Source organism: Leptonychotes weddellii, chromosome 6, assembly GCF_054177405.1.
Source record: "Leptonychotes weddellii isolate Sample4059 chromosome 6, ASM5417740v2, whole genome shotgun sequence".
NCBI lineage: Eukaryota > Metazoa > Chordata > Mammalia > Carnivora > Phocidae > Leptonychotes > Leptonychotes weddellii.
The window spans coordinates 45,115,714-45,139,548 of NC_138374.1; the positions used below are offsets into that span (position 1 = coordinate 45,115,714).

The 23,835-nt window shown below is 40.6% G+C and overlaps 1 protein-coding gene and 1 pseudogene across 16 annotated transcripts in view; one reads left to right on the plus strand and one right to left on the minus strand.

Moving 5' to 3' along the window:
* KCNMA1 (potassium calcium-activated channel subfamily M alpha 1) overlaps positions 1–23,835 on the plus strand; it is a 712,149-nt gene that overhangs the window by 679,514 nt on the left and 8,800 nt on the right. For 7 of the 16 annotated variants that reach the window (XM_081824027.1, XM_081824032.1, XM_081824033.1 and 4 more), the window contains 3 exons: positions 12,446–12,640; positions 14,485–14,603; positions 15,300–15,524. In XM_081824027.1, coding sequence (XP_081680153.1) covers positions 12,446–12,640; positions 14,485–14,603; positions 15,300–15,524 — 539 coding nt within the window. Of the gene's footprint in view, positions 1–12,445; positions 12,641–14,484; positions 14,604–15,299; positions 17,960–23,835 lie in introns of those variants that run through there. The other 9 variants (XM_081824024.1, XM_081824023.1, XM_081824025.1 and 6 more) reach the window with 2 other exon arrangements.
* Positions 4,341–4,429, minus strand: LOC115941351 (small nucleolar RNA U3; annotated as a pseudogene).

Genomic DNA, 23,835 nt, shown 5'->3' on the forward strand with positions numbered 1-23,835 from the left:
GCCCAGCATTTCTCGGCTTCCTCCATGCCTCTTACTCCGTCTACATATGGGATCTGAGAAATGTCAAAGTTCAGAGGCCAAGGAGGCTATGTGTGTGATCTGGGCCAGATCTCTGATATAAGAGATGAGAACACAGAAACACAGAGAGAGGGAATTTTCCAAATTGGTTGCATTGCTAGCCGGTTGTTATTTTTATAAGCTACCATTTATTTGTTGTGCATTTGAAGTTACACGAAGTATCTCATTTAACGCTATCCTATAAGCTGGCCTGCACTGGGGGTTTTGTGTTCCTGTTACATGGATGAGGAATTGGAAGCATAGAAAAGTCAGGCAACATTCCCATTGTCATAGGTGTTGAATGGTGAATCAGGGATTTAAAACCATACGAGCTGAATTCTGAGGTCAGTACACATAACCAGGGGTGTCTTGTTGTCTTATCGGGAAGAAAGGCTTCCCTGACTAGGGGTGGAACCCCGACGTTGGTAGTGGGAAGAGAGACTCCCATATTCCTTAGACTACATGGGTAGCTCAGGAGGCGAAAGATCACACTTCCATATTGCAATCCTCCCTTCGGAAGTTTGTGTTTCTTCGATTCTAGTGTTTTCTTTAATCCAGAAAAAAATGATACCCTCTGGGTCGGGTGAGTTGTACAGAAGTTTGTTCTAGCTGGCACATTCTCCATAGGGATTGTCTGTTATAATTGGCATTTGAGGGCCTAGCATCTGTTTGCTGCATGGTACTGAAACAGCCACTTTCTATGCAGAAAGCTCTGGATTTGCTGCTTAGCTGCCGACCAATCAATGTATGAAGAAATTTGTGCCTTCCATTATGACCAACTAGACATCCTTTTTCAAGAAAAGCATTGTCTTCGCACTAAGTTACTCAGATCACAAAGAAACCTTGATATGTGCTCAGAACACACCCACATGAAATGCTCAAAGTACTTCTCTGCAGCTGAATATTGAGCCAACCAAATGGGAGCAGGAGTGCTCTGCTGAGAGACAGACGTCATTATTCTCTGTCATAGCAGATATTGCTGCCCACAGTGCGGCTCCTTGATGCCTGCATGGGAGAATCAAGGAGAGAGATCTAGGATACAGGTTGGAGGGTAGAGATTTGTGTTCAGAGTTATGAGTGGTTCCAGAGCTGTTCAGCTACCCATAAAACCCTGTGACCCACCCTGAAATTATACCCGTTGATGGGAAATTTTGTAAGTGACACACTCTTTGAATAGAATACAATTGCAAGCCAAACAAAGACCTAGGGATTAGTAGATGCTCAATAAATGTCAGCGACTGATTGATCAAAAATTCTGTGCTGTTACAGTGTAACTGATTTCAACACAGAAGGGGAAACATGTTGAGGTCAAATCCTTGAGATTTGACAAAACAATAACCTTTCATGTTGACCTTCTAAACTTATCATTGCAAAGCAGAACTTACAGTGTTTTATGTTTAAAAATCATTGACAGTTTTCATTAGAAAAGTTATTCATGTTGTGTGGGATATTTTGAAAGCACAGAACTATATAAAGAAAAACATTTAAGTGAACCATATTTACAATACCCAAAGATAAGCATGATTAATATTTTGGTATATTTCCTCCCAGATGGATAAATATGGATCACCCAGTTTTATATCTTGTTTTTTTTTCTTTTCTTTTAACACTTAGTATTTTATCCAGAGCATTTAATCATGTCGTATTATTGAGTATCATGATTTGCAGTGCCTCCATAGGACTTCCTGAGACTCTAACCTATAGATATTCCAGCACCTCTTTAACCATTATTTACCTATCATGAGACATTTCACGTTAAAAATTTTTTGTTTTAACAATAATTAACCCTGTGATAAACATTATTGCACATGATCTTTGAACAAGAAGCAATTTATTATCTTGAGGCAAACTTCCTGGGTTTTTAACAAATAGGAACACGTTCAAAGCTCTTGATGCATATGGCTGGATTCTCTCCTATTAATCCATACTGCCATCATGGGTGTGTAAATCCTATCCCGTGTGCTCCAGCCGGCACTGATTATCATTTTCTCTAGAAGGCCCTTTAATTGTGTTTATGATAATTTTTGAAGTATCTAAACTTTTAACTTATATGTAATCATGTAAATGCATATTTACTTTTGTGAATTATTCTATAGTGTTTATGCTTCAAAAGTGCCTGCTGAACAAGAGAACTATCAGGTATCCTGAGATCAGTTAAATATTCAGCTATATTTTCATCAGGTTGTTTGTGGCTGCATTTTTTGCCTTGCACTATTTTATAACATTTGCTTCCTTTCTTTGGCCTAGTTTTATTGAGATATAATGAACTTATAACACTATGTACATTTAAGGTATATAGTGTAATGACTTGATATATGCATATATTGAGAAATGATTGCCACAGTAGGGTTAGTTGACACATTCATCTCCTCACATAGCTGTATATTTGTGTGGGTGTGTGAGAACTTTTAAAATCTACTCTCTTGGCAACTTTTAAATATACAATACAGTACTGTTAACTGCTGTACATTACATCCCCAGAACGTAATCATCTTATGGCATGAATGGAACTCATCTTACTGGAAACTTGTGTCCTTTGACCACCTTTACCTGTTTCCCCCCATCCCCCATGTCCAGCCCCGGACAACCACCAATCTGTTCTCTTGTCTCTGTGAGGTCAGGTTTTTTTTTGTTTTTGTTTTTTTTTAAGATTTTATTTATTTTTTAGAGAGCGAGTGAGAGGGAAACAGCATGAGAGGGGAGAGGGTCAGAGGGAGAAGCAGTCTCCCCGCTGAGCCGGGAGCCCGATGTGGGACTCGATCCCAGGACCCTGGGATCATGACCTGAGCCGAAGGCAGACGCTTAACCATCTGAGCCACCCAGGCGCCCGAGGTCAGGTTTTTTTGTTTGTTTTTTTTTTCCAGGTTCCACATGTAAGTGAGATTATACAATAGTTGGATTTCTCTCTTAGACTTATTTCACTTAACGTAATGCTCTCAGGATTCATCCATGTTGTTGCAAATGGCAGGATTTCCTTCTTTTTATGGCTGAGTAGTATTCCGTTATATATACATATACATATACATACACACACACACCACATTCTCTTTATCCACTCATCTGTCAATGGACACTTAGGTTGTTTGCATGTCTTGGCTATTGTAAAAAGTTTTGCAGTGAACATGGGAGTGCAGCTGTATCTTTGAGATAGTGATTTTACATCCTTCAGATATACCAAGAAGGGGAATTGCTGGATCATATGGTAGTACTATTTGTAATTTTTTGAGGAACAGTTATACTGTTTTTCATAGTGGCTGCACCTATTTACATTCACAACCACAGTGCACAGGGGTCTCCTTTTCTTCTCATCCTCATCAATGTGTATTTCTTGCCTTTTTGACAACAGTCATTCTAGCAGTTGTGAGGTGATAGCTCATTGTGGTTTTGATTTGCATTTCCTTGATGGTTAGTGATGTTGAGCACCTTTCCATGTACCTGTTGGCCATTTGTATGTCTTCTTTGGAAAAATGTCTATTCAGTTTCTTTGCCCATTTTGAATAGGATTTTTTCGTGGTTTTTTGCTACTGAGTTATATGAATTTCATTCATTTCCTTTTTTAGAAATTTAATATAAATATATTTTCACGGTCAAAATATATAAAATAAATAAAATTATAGGAAAAAATTAAAATCAGTCAGAATTCTATCACCAAGAGTTAATCACCAAGTAAAATTTTGGGGTACTAAGTACAATTATTTTTACATGAATAAACCTGTATCACTTGAGGTCTGCCTTTTTTATTTTTTTTAAGATTTTATTTATTTATTTGACAGAGAGAGAGATCACAAGTAGGCAGACAGGCAGGCAGAGGGAGAGGGAGAATCTGGGTTCCTGCTGAGAGTGGCACCCGATGCGGGGCTCCATCCCAGGACGCTGGGATCATGACCTGAGCCAAAGGCAGACGCTTAACGGACTGAGCCACCCAGGTGCCCCGAGGTCTGCCCTTTTAACATGAATTTTATGTCATGTTGTTTTTTGGATCCTGCCTTTCTGCATATTTTACTATTACATCATATAATTGTTACTATGCCATTAAATATTCTCTGAAAACATTAATATCTGGACAATGTAAGTAATATAAGTATATCATGATTTATTTAATCATTACCATATTGTTGAAGAATTTTTTCCAGATAGCCAGTTATCCCTAAATCATTTCTTGAAAAAACATTTTTTTCCTTATGGTGTATGATGCTTTCCTTATCATATTAAAGAACAGATCAGCAAATTTTTTTTGTAGAGGGCCAGGTGGTGAATATCTTAGGTTTTTGAGAGCCATAAAGACTCTGTTGAAAGTACTTGACTTCTGTCATTATAGCATAAAAGCCCATTTGTAATAAACTATAGAAATGATCCCTGAAAGTATAGTCTTTAAAAGCCCATTTGTAAACAAATGGGTATGTCTAGGTCCCAATAAAACTTTATTTAAGAAAACAGGTGGCAGGTTGGATTTGGCCCAAAGGCCAGATTTGCCAGCTCCTGTATTTGTACATAGAACTATTAGACTATTGTTCTCAGTAATCTATTCTGGTTGATTGGTCTTCTCATTTTTACTATTGTCTACAATGTTAAGTTATGAAATATTTAATATTTATTACAGTCCCTGGGAGGACAATTTCATAAACTGCTTCCAGAGGAAATTTAGCATAGTTGTATCGAGCTTTTAAAAAGTCCAGTTGAGGGGCACTTGGGTGGCTCAGTGGGTGAAGCTTCCCGACTCTTGATTTTGGCTCAGGGCATGATCTCAGGGTCTTGAGATAGAGCCCCGTGTGGAGCCCCATGTCTGGCTCTGGGCTAAGCATGGAGCCTGCATAGATTCTCTCCGCCCCTCTGCCACCCCTCCCCTACACACACACACACACACACACTCTCTCTCTCTCTGTCTCTGTCTCTGTCTCTCTTGCAAAATAAACAAACAAATAAATAAATAAATATTAAAAGTCCAGTTGAATCTATGACATATATCATACTTAAAAATTTTACTGGAAAAAATAAGACATTATAACATCCAGTTGACGTGTTAAGGAATATGGTATTCTTTTTTATTTTTTCGTAATAATCTTCTCTATCTATGGATGGTCATTATTTTGCTTTCCCTTGAACAACAGTAGCTGTTCCTCTGCATGACCAGGAGCTGTGATACTAAAGAGAGCTTCCGGGATAGGAGTGTTAATTCTCAAACATGTATGACACTATATTCTCTTTCTTATTTCTCATTTTATTTTTTTAGTTATATTTGTCATAGGCTTGTTTAGTTTTTCGAAGAATTATTTCTTATATTTATCATTTTAATAAATATCCTCTTGTGATTTCATTAATTGATGCTTTATTATTTCATCCTTCTGCTTTTCTAAAATAAAAAAAGAACAGTAAAAGACAGTTCTTTTAATGCTTAGCATTATTTATTGTAATTCTTTTGTACTTAATAATAAAATCATTTAAGGCTCTGAATTTGTTTCTGTAGCTTTGGCCTCAATCCATGACATTCTTATATGCCATTTTCAAATAGTTAACTTTTAAATACTCTATATTCTAAGTTTGATTTCCATCTTGACCTATAGTTAGGTTTTAGAATGCTTTTCTTTTAAACTTGGAGATGTTGGGATATTTACTTTTATTTCTACTATTATCTTAATTTTCTAAATGTAGACTCTACAGCTTATGCTTTATTGTATATATTGAAATTTTATACTTTGAGCTGTTGATCGTTTTTTTGTAATTACTGTTTGGAAGCTATCTAAAAATGTTGCAAAATTTAGCACAAATCTACTAAAGCACTTTCATTATATCCTTAATTTTCTCATAGTTTGGTCTGTGTGAGCTACTGAAGCTAGAAACACAGTGATATTTTACATATCACTCTCAATCCACATTTATTTTACTCTAATTGCTAATTAGTTTTACTTTCTATATTTCAGTTATATTATTTTGTGCATAAGTAGGTTATATCTTTATTGTAAATTTTAACTATCAATACAAAGCTAACTTGCTTAATGTAACATTTAAAAATTTTCCCTTGAAATACAGTTTTGTATGCCTATTTTGTTTTGCTTTTTCCTATTTCTCTCTGAAAATATCAGAGTTTGATTTTTATTTTGGCTTTTGAATAAGTCTGAGAACCTTTGCAATTTAATCAAATCCTTTAGCTCTTTATGTTTAGTTATTAAAATATAATGCTATAATTTTGCATTATGCTTTATACATGCTTCTATAATTGTGTCTTTTATTATCCATCTTTGGGTATATAGGCTATATTTTGGTATGCATAGTTTCTCTAGTGATGAGTAAACTATCTATATTCTATTTTTGATTCTAATTAGTGGTTACCAGACATTCTATAAATATGTTTGAAAGTATATTTTCTTAGCATTATTATCTAGAAAAATTTAGCTCTTGATTCTTCCTTTATATCCATCCTCCTCTCTCCTACCTCATTTTTCTGACTTTTAAAAATAAATTAATATTACCATATTAACAAATAATTTTGTCATTTTTTCTTTCAAGAATTATTTTTGATGTTTGCATTTAGTTTAGTAATAAAACATACAACCATTTCTTAAATTCCATGTTTCAATATATTTCACCAGTATTTTAAAACCAGATTTGCTCATTTCTTAATTTCTAAAAGTTTCAAATGATCTTGAAGGATGCTGACTTTTGTTCCTTATTTTTTTAATGAAGTAAATCAATAAATGCTTAGGCACTCAGAGATTCAAAAATATTTCTGTTTTTTTTTTTTAATATTTCTATTGCTTTCACAAATGATTGATGATTTAGCTGCATGTAGAATTCTTGGAATAAATGTGTCCTTTCCAAACTCAGTTGGCATCATTCTTAAGTTTTCTAGAGAAGTCTCTGGCTAACCTGATCGTGTGCATATTTTTTTCCTCACAGCATTGTGTTAGGTGACATTTTTTCTTCATTTAATATTTTAAATTTAAATATTCACCTGTTACAGATTTAGATGATGGCCACATTCACTTGGTGAGCCACATCCTCAGTTCATTCTTCAGCTCAAGACAGGTTGTGTTGATTTGTTTCCTTGCTTGCTTACTCATTTGACCTGCTTGAATTTTGTTTACAGTGTTAACTTGTAAACACTATTTATCAATTTGACCTCTGTTGTCTTTCCTCAATATCTACTAACATTCTCATAAAAAAGACAGACAGACAGGCAGGAAGGCAGACAGGCAGATAGACAAGAAAGAAAGGAAGGAAGGAAGGAAGGAAGGAAGGAAGGAAGGAAGGAAGGAAGAAAGAAAGAAAGAAAGAAAGAAAGAAAGAAAGAAAGAAAGAAAGAAAGAAAGAAAAAGAAGAAGAAAAAGAAAAAGAAAGGTCTCTACATATTTCTCTATGTAGTTTCGGCCAACTTCTTAGTCTTACTTCCACACCACTGATTTTGTGTGCATGTGATTTTTAGTTCTGCAACATAGTGCCTCTTTTTCATTGTTGTTTTGGTAAAAACACTTCACATGAGATCTACCCACTTAAATTTTTCAATGTACAATACAGTATTGTTAATTATTGCTTCTTAATGGATAAAAATCTGGCCATTATAAGTTTAGTTACCTTTTAACTACTTCTCTTTATAATTAAGATTCTCCCATTTAAAATGTACAATTCTGTGATTTTTAGTGTAATCAGAAATATGTACAACCTTCACCAGTCAATTTTAGAACATTTTCATTGCCTCAAAAAAACCCTCCGTATGCTTTAGCAACCCCCACTAACCTCTGTCCCCTTCCCCCAGCCCTAAGCCACCATTAATCTACCACCTATCTTTATAGATTTGCTTCTTCTAGACATTTCTTATAAATGGAATCCTACAATATGTAGTCTTTTGTGACTGACTTCTTTCACTTAACATAATGTTTTCAAGGTATTAGTACTTCATACCTTTTTATGGTAAGAATAATATTCATATAACTGAATAATATTCATGGATATAACACATTTTTTTATGCATACATTAGGTGATAGACATTTGGACTATTTCCGTTTTTAGCTATTATGAATAATGTTGCTATAAACATGTATACAAGTTTCCATATGGACATATTTTTTAAATTTCTCTTGGGTATATATATATAGAAGTATAACTGCTGGGTTATATAACTGTTTAACCATATGAGGAGCTGCTAAACTGTTTCTCAAAGTGGCAGTATCATTTTATATTCCCACCAGCAGAGTGTTAGGGTTGCAATTTCTCTACATCCTCACCAACTCTTGTTATGATTTGTCTTTTTGATTATAGCCATCCTAGTGGGTATAAAGAGGTATCTCATTGTGGTTTTAATTTCCATTTTCCTGATGACTAGTGATGTCGAGCATCTTTTCATTTATTTTGTTGGCCATTTGTATATCTTTTTTTGAGAAATGTTTATTTAAGTCTTTTGTCCATTTTTAAAATTGGGTTATTTGTCTTTATGTTGTTGGGATATAAGATTTTATATATATAAATATTTTATTTATGTAGTCTTACATAAGATTACATATATTATATATATATATATTCTGGATACTATATCAGATATATGATTTACAAATATTTTCTCTCATTCTGTAAGGTTTTCTTTTTTTTTCACTTTCTGGATAGTGTACTTTGATGCACAAAAATTTTAACTTTGATGAAGTTAAATTTATCTTTTTCGGGGGGGTTGCTGTGCTTTGAGTGTCATATTTAAGAATCCATTTTCAAATCAAAGGTCATGACAATTTACCCTATGTTTTCTTCTAAGTGTTTCATAGTTTTAGCTCTTACATTTAGGTCTTTGATCCATTTTGAATTAATTTTTGCATATGGTGTGAGGTAGGGGTCCAATTTTATTCTTCTGAATGTGGAAGCCCAAGAATTGTAGCACCATTTGTTTAAGAGACTATGTTCTTTCTCCATGGAATGGTTTTGGCACCTTGTTGAAATCAATTGACCAAAAGCATGTGAGTTTCTTTTTGGACTCTCAATTCAGTCCCATGTCTGTCCTTATGTCAATACTACACTGTCTTGATTACAGTAGTGTTGTAGTGTATTTTGAAATCAGGAAGTGTGAGTCCTCCAACTTTATCTCTTTTAGATTATTTGATTATTTGGAGTGCTTACAAATTTATATGAATTTTACTATTTTTTTAATTTTTTTTAAAGATTTTATTTATTTATTTGAGAGAGAGAGAGAGAGCAGGAGTGGGGCGGGGGGCAGAGGGAGAGGGAGAAGCAGACTCTCTGCTGAGCGGTGAGCCCGATGTGGGGCTCGATCCCAGGACCCTGGGATCATGACCTGAGCTGAAGGCAGATGCTTAACCCACTGAGCCACCCAGGTGCCCCTCATATGAATTTTAGAATTCTCTCTATAAAAATGGTTTTGGGGGTTTTGACAGAGATTGTACTGAATCTGTAAATTGTTTGGGGGAATACTGTCTTAATCATATTAAGACTTCCAATCCATAAACATGGGATGCCTTTCCATTATTTAGATTTTCTTTAATGTCTTTCAACAATATTTTGTAGTTTTCAGTGTACCAGTCTTGCACTTCCTTGGTTAAATTTATTCCTAAGTGTTTATTCTTTATGATGCTATTATAAATGGAATTTCCTAAATTTGTTCTTGTATTGTTCATTGCAAGTGTATCGATATACAAATGATTTTTTGTATATTGACTTTGTACCTGCAAACTTGCTGAACACATTTATTATCTATAATTGAATTTTAATAGATACCTTAGAGTTTTCTATATATAACATTATGTTCTCTGTAATCTGAGATAGTTTTACTTCTTTCTTTCTGATATGGTCCCCTCATTTCTTTCTAGCCTTGGCTAGAGCTCCCAGTGCTGTGTTGAATCGAAGTGGTGAGAGCTGACTTCCTTGTCTTGTTCCTGATTCTAAGGGGAAAGCATCCAGTCTTTCACCACTATGTGTGCTGTTAACTTTGGGTTTTTGATACATGCCCTTTATCAGGTTGAAGAAATTCCCTTCTATTCCTAGTTTATTGAATGTTTTTATCATGAAAGGATATAGGATTCTTTTAATTATCTCTAATCATATCTACGTAATTTAAATATCTTTCATAAAAAGTAATTGGGTAAGTTGTATGAAGTCAGCTTTTTATAATCTGATCTTTTACTTCTTATAGAAACTATACTTTTAAAAATTTTATTCTAAAACAGATGCTTCTTTTTCTTTTACTTCTTCCAGCAACCATTTAATCAGTCAAAATGATGCTTTTCCTTTATATCTTAAATACTGTGGTTCCCTTTTAAAAAATATTTATACTGGCTTTTTAAATTTCTCTCTACCGAAAAACAGAGTTGGGTATATGAGGTCGTGAATATTCTGCCGCCCACTTTGCGAGCTGTTAGATTCCTCCTCTTGGTCTTACCTAAAAGGGTAATTAGAGTTCAAAGGCCCTTGTCAAAGTTCTGTGCCCAGCACTCATACATTTAATGTGCCCCAGTGTTAAGGAGGGGTCTCCTGCTTCTACTGATGTGCCATCTGACTGTAGGGAAGAGGATTTACCTCTGAAAACTTTGGAAATGTTTGTGGGTGTGCCCCAAGGCCACCTCCCCTAAAACACACCTCTGGAGGCTCTTGCCATTACTGCTGTTCCATCCCAGGATGCAGGGCCCTGGTGACCTTTGTTGTGTCATTCCTGATTCCAAATAGGGTCTTGAATGGAAGCAACTGAGAAGTACAGATTCAAGGATGAAATACATGGCCTTGGTTTGCCCACCCCTTACCCCAAACATAAATGATTTTTAAAAAGGGAAGGTTGAGGATGAGCTGACCATTCCTCTCACCAGCGAGAGCTCGGAGTCTCTGCTATTAAGTCAGAAGTGTTTATCAGCGCTTCTCGTGCACCAAGCCCTGCTCTGTGCACCTCACGTGTATTAGTTCTATCGTCCTTATAACCACTCTGTTAATACATTTTACAGATCATGAAACTGAGGCACAAAAATGACAAATAACTTTCCAGGGTCACACAGCTCCTGCGAGGTGAAGCCAGCATTAAACCCACCGCCTGACTCCTTCCCCCTGACTGACCCAGCAACACTTCTCCTGTGCTTGTCCTCGTTCTGCTTCTGTGCCCCGGGGCACATCTGAGCTCCGGCATCTCTGAGACAAGGTTCTCCTTAGGGTCTGACTCCTGAGTAACATTCCTAGTCTCCTTTGCTGTTGGGATTGTCTATCACTCTGGGTGGGTTTTGCGAGTATTTCAAAGAGGAAAGTGAATCTTGCCCCAGGAGCAGCTATCATCTGAACTCAGAAGTCCTCAGGGAATAATTTGCATATGAACTTGATCTTAATGACTGTGCTAATTTTGCGGATGAGAATATCAAAGCCTAGAACCGGTTAGTCAACCTCCCCCAGGACGAGAACTCCTCCTTACTTGGTTTATTCCCCACTACGTTTTGCCCGGTCAAGTGTCTGAGAAATTGCGGAGGTGAAATGCCGCTGTCTTTCCTAACCCTCCCCCAAAGGTCCGCGCGCCCTCAGAAGCCACGGGCAAACTCTGGTTTGAATTCATTTCACCTGCTTGATTTCTTCTTACCTTGGAAAATGGAATGCAGACCCTTGCTTGAGATTTTTCTCAAATTATGCTGGGTGACAAATGTCTTTTTGAGCTCTTTTATTTGACATCCTATTAATTTTTTTAAACTCCCATTGTTTTGTTCCTGACAGACCTGTTATGTTTCAGATGTGAGACAAATGTACAATTGAGGGAAACTTCTCTAATATGCTATATTTGCCTCAGACTGTTGAGAGGACTTAAAAAGACAAGACCCAAAGTGTACACACCAGGACATCCTCCCCCTCATAATTTTATCTGGCATATTTAATTGATAGAGATTTCTGGGTTAGATTATTATCAAAGCACGTAGTAAACTGTAGAGCATGTGGCCTCAATGACTTTCTTGGCATCTCTTTCCAACGCAGAGAGAAGTTTTGCCACTGTTGGGGAAGGCGACTTCCTGGCATAAGGTGACAGGACCTCAGAAGTAGTCGTACGTGGGTTAGCAGCCTGGGCAGGCTGCATTTTGTGTCACAAGTCCAAAGTCCCTCAGTAGACACGCGGGACAGGAAGAGAGGAAGCAGTATTTGTTTCCTTACTAACACCAATTATGGTAAACACCAACCATTTAGATTTCAGCCCTTTAATGAAAGTTCCCTGAATTGGTTTTTTAAAAGTCAGGCTCTCCTGGCAGAACCAAGTAGGAGAGAAAAGAATGGAATAATTGGAGGCTGCTGTCTTTTCACTTCCCACATAAAATTATTTGAAGAGACAGGCCAGAACTTTAAACAGGCGATCCCAGGAAAAGTTGTAATTTGGATGTCTGTTGTTGTGACATTAGGGTGTTTGCTTAAAGGACTTTTTTCCCCCAACTCTCTCCCCAGACATACTTCAACGACAATATCCTTACCCTGATCCGGACCCTGGTGACTGGAGGAGCCACGCCAGAGCTCGAGGCTCTGATTGCTGAGGAGAATGCACTTCGAGGGGGCTACAGCACCCCCCAGACGCTGGCCAATAGGGACCGCTGCCGCGTGGCCCAGTTAGCACTGCTGGATGGGCCCTTTGCGGACTTGGGGGTGAGTTCATGGCGTAGAGGTCCTCTGAGCCCACTGATCGGGAATAACTTGGGCTGCGTGAACTGGGTGCCGGACAGTGAGGAGCTGGGTGCCGGACAGTGAGGAGCTGGGTACCTGCCTTTTCTGTCTTCTATGGTAAATAACTACGAGGGGATGTTTATGGTTACTGGGTAGCAGGCACTGTGCTTTACATACAGTCATTCATTTTTATTCCCATGGCAATCCTTTGACATTGGTTCTATTATCAGACATTCTAAGGAAATTGAGGCTCAGAGAGAGAGACTGAGGATTGGCCCGATCAGGAATTTGCACCAGGAACCCTGTGCCCTGTGAGCTTGTGCGCTTACTCACTCCCCTAGGTATCTTCTGTCATGAGCTGGGAGGCATCAGGTGGTTCCAGCATGCAGCCAAGGCTGGGATCCCCCTTTCCACAGGGTGTTGGCATACTGCAGGGCTACTTCACCCCAAAGGCACATTCATAGCCCATGAGGAGCTTTTAAAAACCACTGATGGCCATGTCCAGTTCCCAGGATTCGGAGTGTTTGTATCTGGGTATGACTCAGGCCTTGGAAATTTTTGAAACACCAACATGCATCTAGAGCCACCGGCCAAACAAATAGCATCTCATGTGGATCCTTTAATGGCTCTAATTCTGGACCAGGGTCACTCTCCCCCATGCCCTCCCTGCCACAGAGGGGATGACCAGTGCCTCCCCTTGGGCCCCATGCACCAGCTGGGTTCACGTACTCTGGCCAAAGTCTGCAGTCTTGACCCTTATTCGCAGCCCTACTCCACCTCCAGGGATTTGCTCAGGGGGTGGAGCCACAAGTCTTGGGGACAGATACATTTATTGCACGAACAACAGTATCTCCCAGGGAAAGGGTCACTTTCTCTGTTTCTTCTGAAACCCTGATGCCAACTTGCACCATATTTTGGTGTGGTAATGGGCAAGGACCTTTGTTAGACTGGGCTCTATCATTGACTTTGAAGGGATAAAGATTTTAAATAATGGTAAGATTTGGCCCCGTTTATGTTCTGTCATGCGGTGCCCATGTGGAAATTCCAATGGCAGGAAGGACAAAGGCAGCCACTTTATTCCCAGAGAAGTCATCCTTCAGGGCCCTTCCTGTTCTAACGCCCACCTGAAGCCACCTGGCTGCATGAAGCCAGCATTTCCAAGTGAGTGGGTTTGCTTTCACATTCCACATCAGGCCCCAGACCTTGGAAGGTGACCGTGAACTGATTAGGACTGTGAATCCCACTTATTCAGCCCACAGCTCTCCGCCTCCTGGGGAAACACATTCTCTTCCACCAGTGCCATCTCGGAGGTCTGTAAATTGTGCTTTTCACACAGTCCTTTCCCTGAAAGAGTCTGTCACCATAGTACCTGGTGGGGTCTTTTCTCCTGGTGGTGATTTTAATTATCACTCGAGCAGTTTTGACAACACGGTCAGATCACAGTGATTACAGCTGAGCTGGGGCTAAACATAATCACCATTTCGAAGAGCTGGTTTCTTCTCAGCCAAGCATGCATCTGAGACCTTCAAGCTTTATACCTTCACTTCTAATGAGGGAGAGGCACACTCTCTTTAGGGCTTTCATTGCTACAGATGGAAAACTGGAGAGAACTAGAGGAGAACCCCATCATTAGCTGATCTCTCCAAGTGACCAGTATTGGATGTAAGCTGTTAATCACAATGACGTCTTTAGCCTCAGTCCCTTGGGACGGACCCTCCAACTCAGGAGACACCAAAACAAGCTTTCGTGAAAAGGCTCTGTTCGCCCTGGACCTCTACTTTCAGACAAATAAAAATGTTTCTCTCTGTTTTTTTCTTGTATCCCAGGATGGTGGTTGTTATGGTGATCTGTTCTGCAAAGCTCTGAAAACGTATAATATGCTTTGTTTTGGAATTTACCGGCTGAGAGATGCTCACCTCAGCACCCCCAGCCAATGCACGAAGAGGTGAGTATATTTCCACTCTGCTCTCCCAACCCAAAGGCAGAGACAGAAATACCCTCTCTTGTCCCCCACTGTGAAGGCAAAGGTCTATGTACATGCTCTCAGTATGCAAATGACTCTGCCCACATTATATCCAACACTGAGTTTGGAGGTTATGGGAGCGCATCTGACTCCATAGATCTGGAGTGGAGTTGCTTAGGAATTTGCATTTTAAGTTCCCAGGTGATGCTGGTATGTCTGGCTTGAGGACCCACTTTGAGGTATACTACTATAGAGGAAACGGTGATTTTTTTTAATTTTTTTTTTTATCCTGCGATGTGTGTCTGGGATGGTCAGAACATTCTAGAATGAAAGATGCAGTGCACTCCGTGAACCTCCTGAATGCATTTGGGCTACTCAAGATAAGAATTGAACTTGATATTGAATTGAAAGGGGCACATAGACCGTAGGAAGCAGTTTGGTTCTCCCATCATAGGCATTAATTCAGCATCTCTGCCAGGGCTTGTGGCGGGCCTCCTGCCCTGAGCTAAAGAGAGGAAGATTTAGTTCAGCTTGGAAGAGAATGTTGAAGGCCTTGGACCAGCTAGAAGCCCATCCTCCAGATGCTCTTCAAGACCTGAGGATCCTCTTGGTTCAGAGGGGGGGTGAACTATGCAGCCAGTTATCCTCATTCCATGACCCCTTTGCTTTCCCGTGCAGGTATGTCATCACCAACCCCCCGTACGAGTTTGAGCTCGTGCCAACAGACCTGATCTTCTGCTTGATGCAGTTTGACCACAACGCCGGCCAGTCCCGGGCCAGCCTCTCCCATTCCTCCCACTCGTCCCAGTCCTCCAGCAAGAAGAGCTCCTCCGTGCACTCCATCCCATCCACAGCAAACCGACAGAACCGACCGAAGTCCCGGGAGTCCCGAGACAAACAGAAGTACGTGCAGGAAGAGCGCCTCTGATATGTGTACCCACTGCCACCGTGTGTGAAACTGTATCTGCCACTCATTTTCCCAGTGGGTGTTTCCAACAGTAACTTCCCCCCTTTTCCCCTGTAGTCCCCCCCTTTTTTTACACATATTTGCATATGTATGATAGTGTGCATGTGGTTGTCATTTTTATTTCACCACCATAAAACCCTTGAGCACAACAGCAAATAAGCAGAAGGACCAAAAGTTATTTATGATTCTAGGGGAAAAATAACCCAAAGGCATGCTCCAGACATAAATAGCTCACTGCAGGAAGGAGTTCGCAGAGTAGGGGAGAGCCATTGTGATCCATGTCAGCTATGCAAGGCAAGTTTAGTTAAGGTAGAAGAAAAGTTTGTTCTGATTTATCAGGATTATCAGGGTGCTTCGGGTTTTGATTTTGTTGTTGTTTTCCTTCCTTCCTTTCTTTTTTTTTTTTTAATACACACGCAATAATATATACATACACATTTATTTGAAACGAGCAACCAAAAAGCAACAAAAACATATCGATTGTTTCCACTCTCTGGGCTAAAGTCTCACGAAGCATTTAAAAGGCTTTCCCCATTTGTGTAGATGATTATTAAGCACCTGCTTTTATAAGAGAACATCTGAGATTTTTTTACTCACCAGGGCCTTTTTGTCCCAGAGCTCGCTTCCTCTGGGAGTTCGTGTGAACATTTCTACCCTTACTATGGAGGAAAGAACAGTATCCCATTCGTGGATGTATCAAATTCTAGTCATTTAAGTGAACAGAGGTTTGATTGCATATTAAATTGTTATTCTGTCTCCTTATGCCATATGACTAGCTATTTTTTTTTTCTTTCACTTTTGACATTTTGGATGAAAAGCCATATGTATCATAAATATCAGATGTAAGTCATTAAAAACTGCCTTCCTGGGACTTTTACATCTTTTAAAAGGTGAATTACTTACCTTATGTACAGAATAAATAATGCTCAGGAAAGAGCGAGTATTTTTCCATGCATTCTCAGGGGACCTTTTTACTCCCCTTTGTTTGATTAGCTAGGGCCCCAATGCCAGGGAGGAGCAAGGGCTGGGGCCGTGGTAGAGCGTGAGGAAGGTAAACCCAGCAGCAGATCATGTTTTTCTAGGAGCCGACCTGCTAAATAAATCAAAAGGTAGGGGGGATCGAGCCACAGTTGACTCAACGAAGACAAAAGCTAGCTACCACCTCGGACTGTTGGCACAGCTGCGTGGTGCCGGCTGTCCCGAAGCAGAGAGCTGGTGGGAAGGTTCCTCCTCCCCAGTTTCTTGAACATGGCCAATTCACTTAGGCAGACGAACGACAACAACAGCTAGCTGCTCCTTGTCGTCAGGAGGTGGGGGAGAAGCGTGCAACCGTGAGCCAAACACATTTTGGTATAATTATTTTTTTTTCTTTTGTTTTCCTTCTTTCCTTCCTTTTTTTAACAGTTAGTAAGCATGAGAGGAAAGGTAGAAAAATCCCTTTTTTTCAATATACGGTCGTCAGATGTTTTATGCATGCTTTAGGCAGGGCAGTAGTCCTTACAAATCGGCAACCTCCACCGGAACCAAATTCTTTTTCGTGTGGACTAGCCCGGGGCTGGTGTATACCGATTTGAAATGCCTACTTTAAAAAAATTCCATCAAGCAGAATAGGGGTGGAGGGGAGGAGAAAAATGCCACAGCTATACCATCTCTATAAAGGTGTTTTTATGGTGAATGCTTTGAGCTTAGATTTCGGACCCCCTCTCCCCCCAAGCATGGTAGTTTTGGAGATTTGCTTGCTGTGTGAATTGACAAGCACTTTTACTGACAAAATGGTGAGGCTGAGTCTGAACCTCTGCCCCCATACCAAAGACAGGGCAGTGCAGTATTCAGACCAGGAATGGGGTGGGGCAAAATTGTATACATGTATATTAAAAAGCCCTATGAGTGGAAAAATTTTTTTCAAATTATTTTTGTCCCTATATATATCAATTTCTATATTATGTATAACTATCTTTTTATAGAGAACTATATATATATATATATATCTGTATATATACACACACATATATACGCATATATATGTGTGTGTATATATATACACACACATATACCCCAGTTTGGGATCATGAAGAGCTTTTCATGCATTCTTTGCAAAGGAGGTTATAAAGTTGTGCCCATAGAACATTTATAACGATAAGAATGTGCCAGTTAAAGTGCTCAACAGGAAATATGACAGTTTAAAAGCATTGTAAAACTCACATAGCTTACTTCTCTCTCTAAAGTGCAACAAGGATGAATAGAATGGGCCAAGGTATGACAATTAATGGTTCTGCATGACCTAGCCACTGCTGGGGGTTTTCTTCTATAACGTTGTCCTTGTGAAAACTTTTGTGAAATTAAAAAAAAAAAAAAGGAGTTACAAATTTTATTCTGTTATTGGTTTGTTTATTTTTATTTATATTGTTCTGTTTGTGGTTTTATTTAGTTTGTTTTGCTTTTTTTCTTTTTTCTTTCTCCCCTTTCCCCTCCTCTTCCTTCCCTACTTCTCCTCCTTCCTCCACTTTCTAAATTGCTCAGCGCGATGACGCTATGTTGCTGCTATGCTGGATCCCTTAGAGTTTGTTTTGGTGTTCTTGGTTTTGGGGTTGGGTAATTTGGGGGGAACTTCTCTCCATCTGGCTTGCCTTTAAAGCTGCACGTGGCCTCCCTGCCCACCTTGGTACCTTGCTCCAAGTCCAAAAGCATTTTCCCATCAAGAAACCCAGCTTTCTCCACTTCCCCCTCATCAGCACCACCCCAACCCAGTCCCACCCCCCCACCCCGCCATCGGTCTGTCCACATCTCTGTGTTTATCTTGGCAAGACCTACTAAATCAAAGTACGATGCCAGGCGATAAACTTTGCTGGAAAACATTGGCAGCTATTCCATTTGGCAAACCTGCTTCTCGGTTCATATTTTATCCTCCTTTTAATTTAGACCAGGAGGCATATTAGTGACAAAAGCATTGGTCTCCTTGATGTTCGATCAGTAGGACCCCAAAGGAAAACTGCTCAGTTATGTGTATCAACTCACAGAGCACGCCGTTATCTGGGGCCTCACGACTCAGGCCCTGTGTTATCCACGTCTCTCCTGCCACCTGCCTTTCAGGCACTTGTTACAGCCCAACAAGAGATTGGGCAGCTAGAGAAAGAATTCCAAAAGGCGTTTTATATACAATCTGTTAGCAGCTCTGATGAGATGATGTTGTGACAAGAATGGAGTGGGTACAGACTGTGACATGAGAGGAAACTTTGGAATTTTCCCAGGACCTTGGGTGCACAATTGAGTTGACTGTAGCATTTGGCTAATGATACATTCAGTGATGAAAAGGTATCATTATGACCTCTGTTCTATTAGCTGAAACTACTATGTTATACTTTCCTCAATAGAACCAAGAGTCTCCTCCATTGTTTTCCATGTGACTCCAAACTTCCTCATTCCCCTTTCAGCTTCTCTTAGGAGGGAAGCACACAAGGTTCTCAGATTGTGTCTCTCCCCTTCCTGCTCCCCATAAAAAAAGAAAAGAAAAGAATAGGGATGAAATAGAAAGGGAGGAAGAAAGAAAGAAAAGGAGAAAAAGAAAGAGAAAGAAAGAAAGAAGAAAGAAAAAAGAAAGAAAGAAAAAGAGGTAAAGGGTAGACAGTGAAAGAATTATTTGAAGACAAAGTATATACATTTAAAAAGAGCAACAGCTACAAACTCAATTATCTGTACCGTTCTAGGAGAGAAGAATTTGTAAGCCATTCAGTCCAATTTGCTTTAGGCTGAGAAAGGGCTGAACCTTAAATAAGTGGGTAGACCAGGAGGTGTGGTGAAGCCTTCTCAGCCTCAACACTCACTCGAGATGATGGTAAAATCATCACCATCCCTAAGGGCTGCTACCCAGGGTCCTTCCTGAAGCCAGTTCAAATGGATAAAGAGAAAGCTGGACCCTTAGACATAAAATTCTGCCACAACTGGGAGAAGTTTCAAATTCAGTATGAATATTACAGGTTGTGACCCAGAACCTTAATATAAGTGCTCAGTAAATATTCTGAAATAAATCGATCTTAAATATTTTCAGACCTTTCATCATGTTATCAATTATCTTTACTCCCTTGGCTTATCTTTAAAAAAAATACAAGAAAGCCTCTGGGTGCTTCCCGATGCTGTGGTGCTGTTGGCACTTTCTCGAGCTTACGGCTGGGAGGGGGAATAATAGTCTTATATGTACAGTGAGACAGAGGCACCAACCGTGCCCCCGCCAGCATTGTCAAGATCTCAGATGACCAGTAAAACCTTTGGCTCTTCTTCAGCATGGGAAAAGCCTAAAGGCGTCTGCATCCCAACAGAGACAATTAAATCAACCTGCCAGGTTCCTATAGCAACAGGCTCCTGAAGGATAAAGAGGAGCATATAGAGACTTCGGGGCCCGTGGAAGTCAAGACAGGGTAAAAAACCGTGTCCCAGTCAGCTTCTTCAGCCCATCCCTGCTTTGTCGTAACAAGATGAAGAACAAGCTGTGGGCACCTGTCACTAAACTTGGTTGCCTGTCTCCCACCAGGAGATCGCACATCTCTTGCATCTATTGCATAGGGAGGTGAGGGGGATTATCCCCTGCCAGCCGAAAGGGAAGAGTGAAGAGTCTGTCCTTGCACAAAGGCCCCAGAAAAGGGCCGGAGCGGGCAGTTTGCTCTGCCCAGTAAATGGCAGCTTAGACTTTCAGTTAAAAGAGGCAAATAGAGTCATGGTGGACAATTGCAAAGAAGTGTCAGTTTTCATGAATGGAGGCTGCTTTAGTTCTGGTACGGATGGTTTTCATCTCTATGAAATAGCCACACTTTGCTCACAGAGAGGGAAGAGGGCAGTATGCATGGGTGGGGTCCCCTGGGGGCCTTGGGGTCTGCCGGGCAGAAGGCACGTGCCCGCCTGCCTGCTGGAATGGTGAGCTGTGAAACCATGCAGCGTTACCTTTGAAGGCTTCAGCTCCTGGTTAGGGCTTACTGTTCTTAACTGTTGTCTCTAGCCACATGGAACCTTTTCCTTTCAAGCCCTTTCTCTCTAGACCTCAGTTTGTGGTACAGCAGGAAGAGGGCCAATTATTCCAGATACCTTTGCTGTATTATCGTCTCTCCTTTAATGCATTCTTCTCTGGGGAACAGTTATGTGAAAAGGCTAAATCCCACAGCACTGACAACCCACAGAGCCAGCAAAGAGGCTCAGTTTTCACAGTGCAGCCTGTTTCTCTGCTTGCAGGTACCTAGGCGGTGAGGTCAGCCCAGGTCTGGGGTCCTTATCTCCCACAGCCCACACTGCCAGGCTCCTCATGGCTTGAGGAAGTCCTAGCTCTTATCCTGGACTCTTCTATCTCAGTAATGGAAGTAGTAATGGGAGACTCAGATGGCTTGTGGGTGGGGTAGGGCACCTATTGAGTACAAAGCCATTATTTTAAGGATACAGGTCCCACGACAGGGTAGCAACCCTGGACTCCTCAGAAAGAGCACTGGGTCACTCCTTCCTCTCCTTTCCTTCCAAATGAAGATAACCCGAGCAAATCTTCCTCTGTCGTCTCTACTGCCAAAATCCCCATTTTGCAGGCCAGCACCCAAATTTATGACCCTTAGATCTCCACCCCCAGTTAATCTGTGGCCACACGGAAAAGGACCACCCATCCTCACTGTAGCCCTTTAGTACTGAGAATACTCACATTAATGCTAACCTCGTAGAACAAGCTAATACCTTAGTGCTTACTTAGTGCCAGAGTCTTCCAAGCCCTTTACATATAGTAACTCACTCAATCCTCACACAAGCTCAGATGTGCAGGCAGTTCGCATCTCTGTTCGAAGGAATCTGTAGGACAGATTTGTTCAAAGTCATCCAGCCAGAAAGTGGCAGAGTGGCATTTAAAACTGGACTATGAACTCTGCCCCTCTGCTGTCCTGGAGGCTGCCATTACTAGCAGATGCCAGTGCTCACGTTTACTTACCATGCATCTGGACCTGTGGTGAGTGCTCACTGGCACTAGCCCCTTTCATCCAGACAACAGAGTTAGGAAGATCTGATCACGACCCCATTTTACAGAAGAGAAACTGTACCTGAGCTCAATTACACAATGACTTGCTTGGAGCCATGCAACTCCCTTGTGAGACCCCAGATCCCTTTGACCTTGCCCTCCTGCCCCACGCCATCTCCCTAGCCCATGCCTCCCTGCCAGTCCGTGGTGCAGAGCCCATGACCCGCCTGGTCTCCATAGGTGCCTTCTCCCATCGGCAGTGCGCCGGCTCTTTTGGAAGCATCTCTCTGCCGTCAATGTCCGGGTTTTGTCTCTTGCTACTAGCCCACTTGCCAGAGACTGCCACGCCTCCTGTCCCTGATCCCGGCAGGTCACACACCACCCTTGCAGGGATGACGTCATGCTTAGCAGCCTCGAGAGGCTTGTTAACAAACGGGGCTGTTTTACTCTGGCAGCTAGGAGGCCCTCCCTCACAGCCAGATCCATTGCCCTTCTCATCGTAGGGACAAAAACGAAGCTCCCGGAAATTTTTCTGGTCTGTGGGATGAAGCAGGGAGAGGAGATAAACTCAGGGATTTGGGTTTATCCTGGACCACTTCAGCACTCATTTGAATCCCTTCCCTGAATATTCTTTCTCATGGCCAATGTTGTAGCCTCCCATTGGCACAGTTTCCTCTTTGGAAGGAGAGATTCAATAAACCAAAGTGTCATCGTCATACTTCAGGCACTCTCTGTTGAAGCTAATGACTGACGATCATTAAAGTGTGTGTTCCTCTGATGCCCTTGGGGAGAATCTCTTCGTAAAATACCTTTGCCCCTGGATATTTTACTAGAATACTCAGAGCACTAGTATATTTCCATTTTCTCAACATTCTATGCAACCAAGTCTCCAACAACTTATATATTTATATCTTATAAGGCACCCAAATTAAAAAGCCTGTTTCTCAGGCATAATGAGAACCTCAACTCATCTCCAGGATGTGCTTGAACACAACTCCTTCTTGTGTGGAAGCTGAATGGCCAAAACACAGAGGCTACTCTGCATAGCTCTTCTTCAAGAAGCGTAGGTGGAAAGAGAGAAGGAAGCTTAAATGGGGAAATAATGCTCTTTTTTACTGACAGCAGAAGGAAATTGATATTCTCTCTGCCGAGAAAGGTCAAAATGCCAACTTTGAATTGAACTGTAAAGACTAAATTCTGAACAATTATTCTCTGCAGCAGTTGTAAAAATTTCAGCAAATTGCAGCTGTCTTAGGTCTTTTGCCCAAAAGACCTACTCATTTCCATCAGCAGAGTTCAGTTTCCTTTCCAACCTGGCATGTCCAACCTAGCACTAAATCCCTTTGCACAATCAGTCCCCACAGCGGCACAGCCAAAACCAAGGGCAGCTCAGGCAAACAGCACAGACGCCCGGTTCCGCTCTTCTGAAAATCATCTTTACACATAAACCACTGGAAAAAGTTGTAGTTTGAAATTGTTTCAGCGACCTGGCAATGCTTTTAAAACATGATAACCATCACACTCTACTCCTCTCTGAAAGGTTAGTTTAATCGTAGATCACAAAAAATTGGTTTCCACAAATGCATAATGGTTCATCTATGTCACACTTGAACTAAATGGTTTTTTAAATGGAGCTGAAATTATTTTGATGTGTACATAGTCCTGGATTTCTATACAACCTTTTTTAACCAGTCCATCAGGAACCTTGCCTCTAAAGCCTCATTAATAATTCAGATGTGCTGATGACTTTAAAAGATCTATGGAATTGAAGCTTAGGAAAAAAAAAAAAACTCTGCTTGACAAAAAGATAAATGAATGTAGAAAGAAGCTGTAGGAGTCTGGCAAGCTGTAGATCATCTCAGAACAGATTGTAACTTTATCATTCTGTCAGGGGGAATAATTTAAAGCACTTAATCAGTTAGCTTCACTGTGAGGATGTAGCATTATGAATTCCTATCGTCCAATCTGTTCAAATCAAAGTGAACTTAATTATAATAGGTGAGAGAGCCAGAGCAGGAGAAAGAGGAGTGGAGAATGATCCGAGAGACGGTAGTTTCCTGGGGGTAAACCGAGCTGCCGAACAAAGGGTAGTGAGCAAGCTCTCACCGAGGCACACCCCAGCTCCAGGGACAGTGTTTACACTGAGGGCTCAGACTTGGCACAGCAAGAGAGAGGACACATCCAGGAGAAACAAGCAGAGCGGTTATGAGCTGATGGCAGATGCTGAATTTATAGATCGTTAGCCTATCAGACAGACAGACGTACAGACGTAA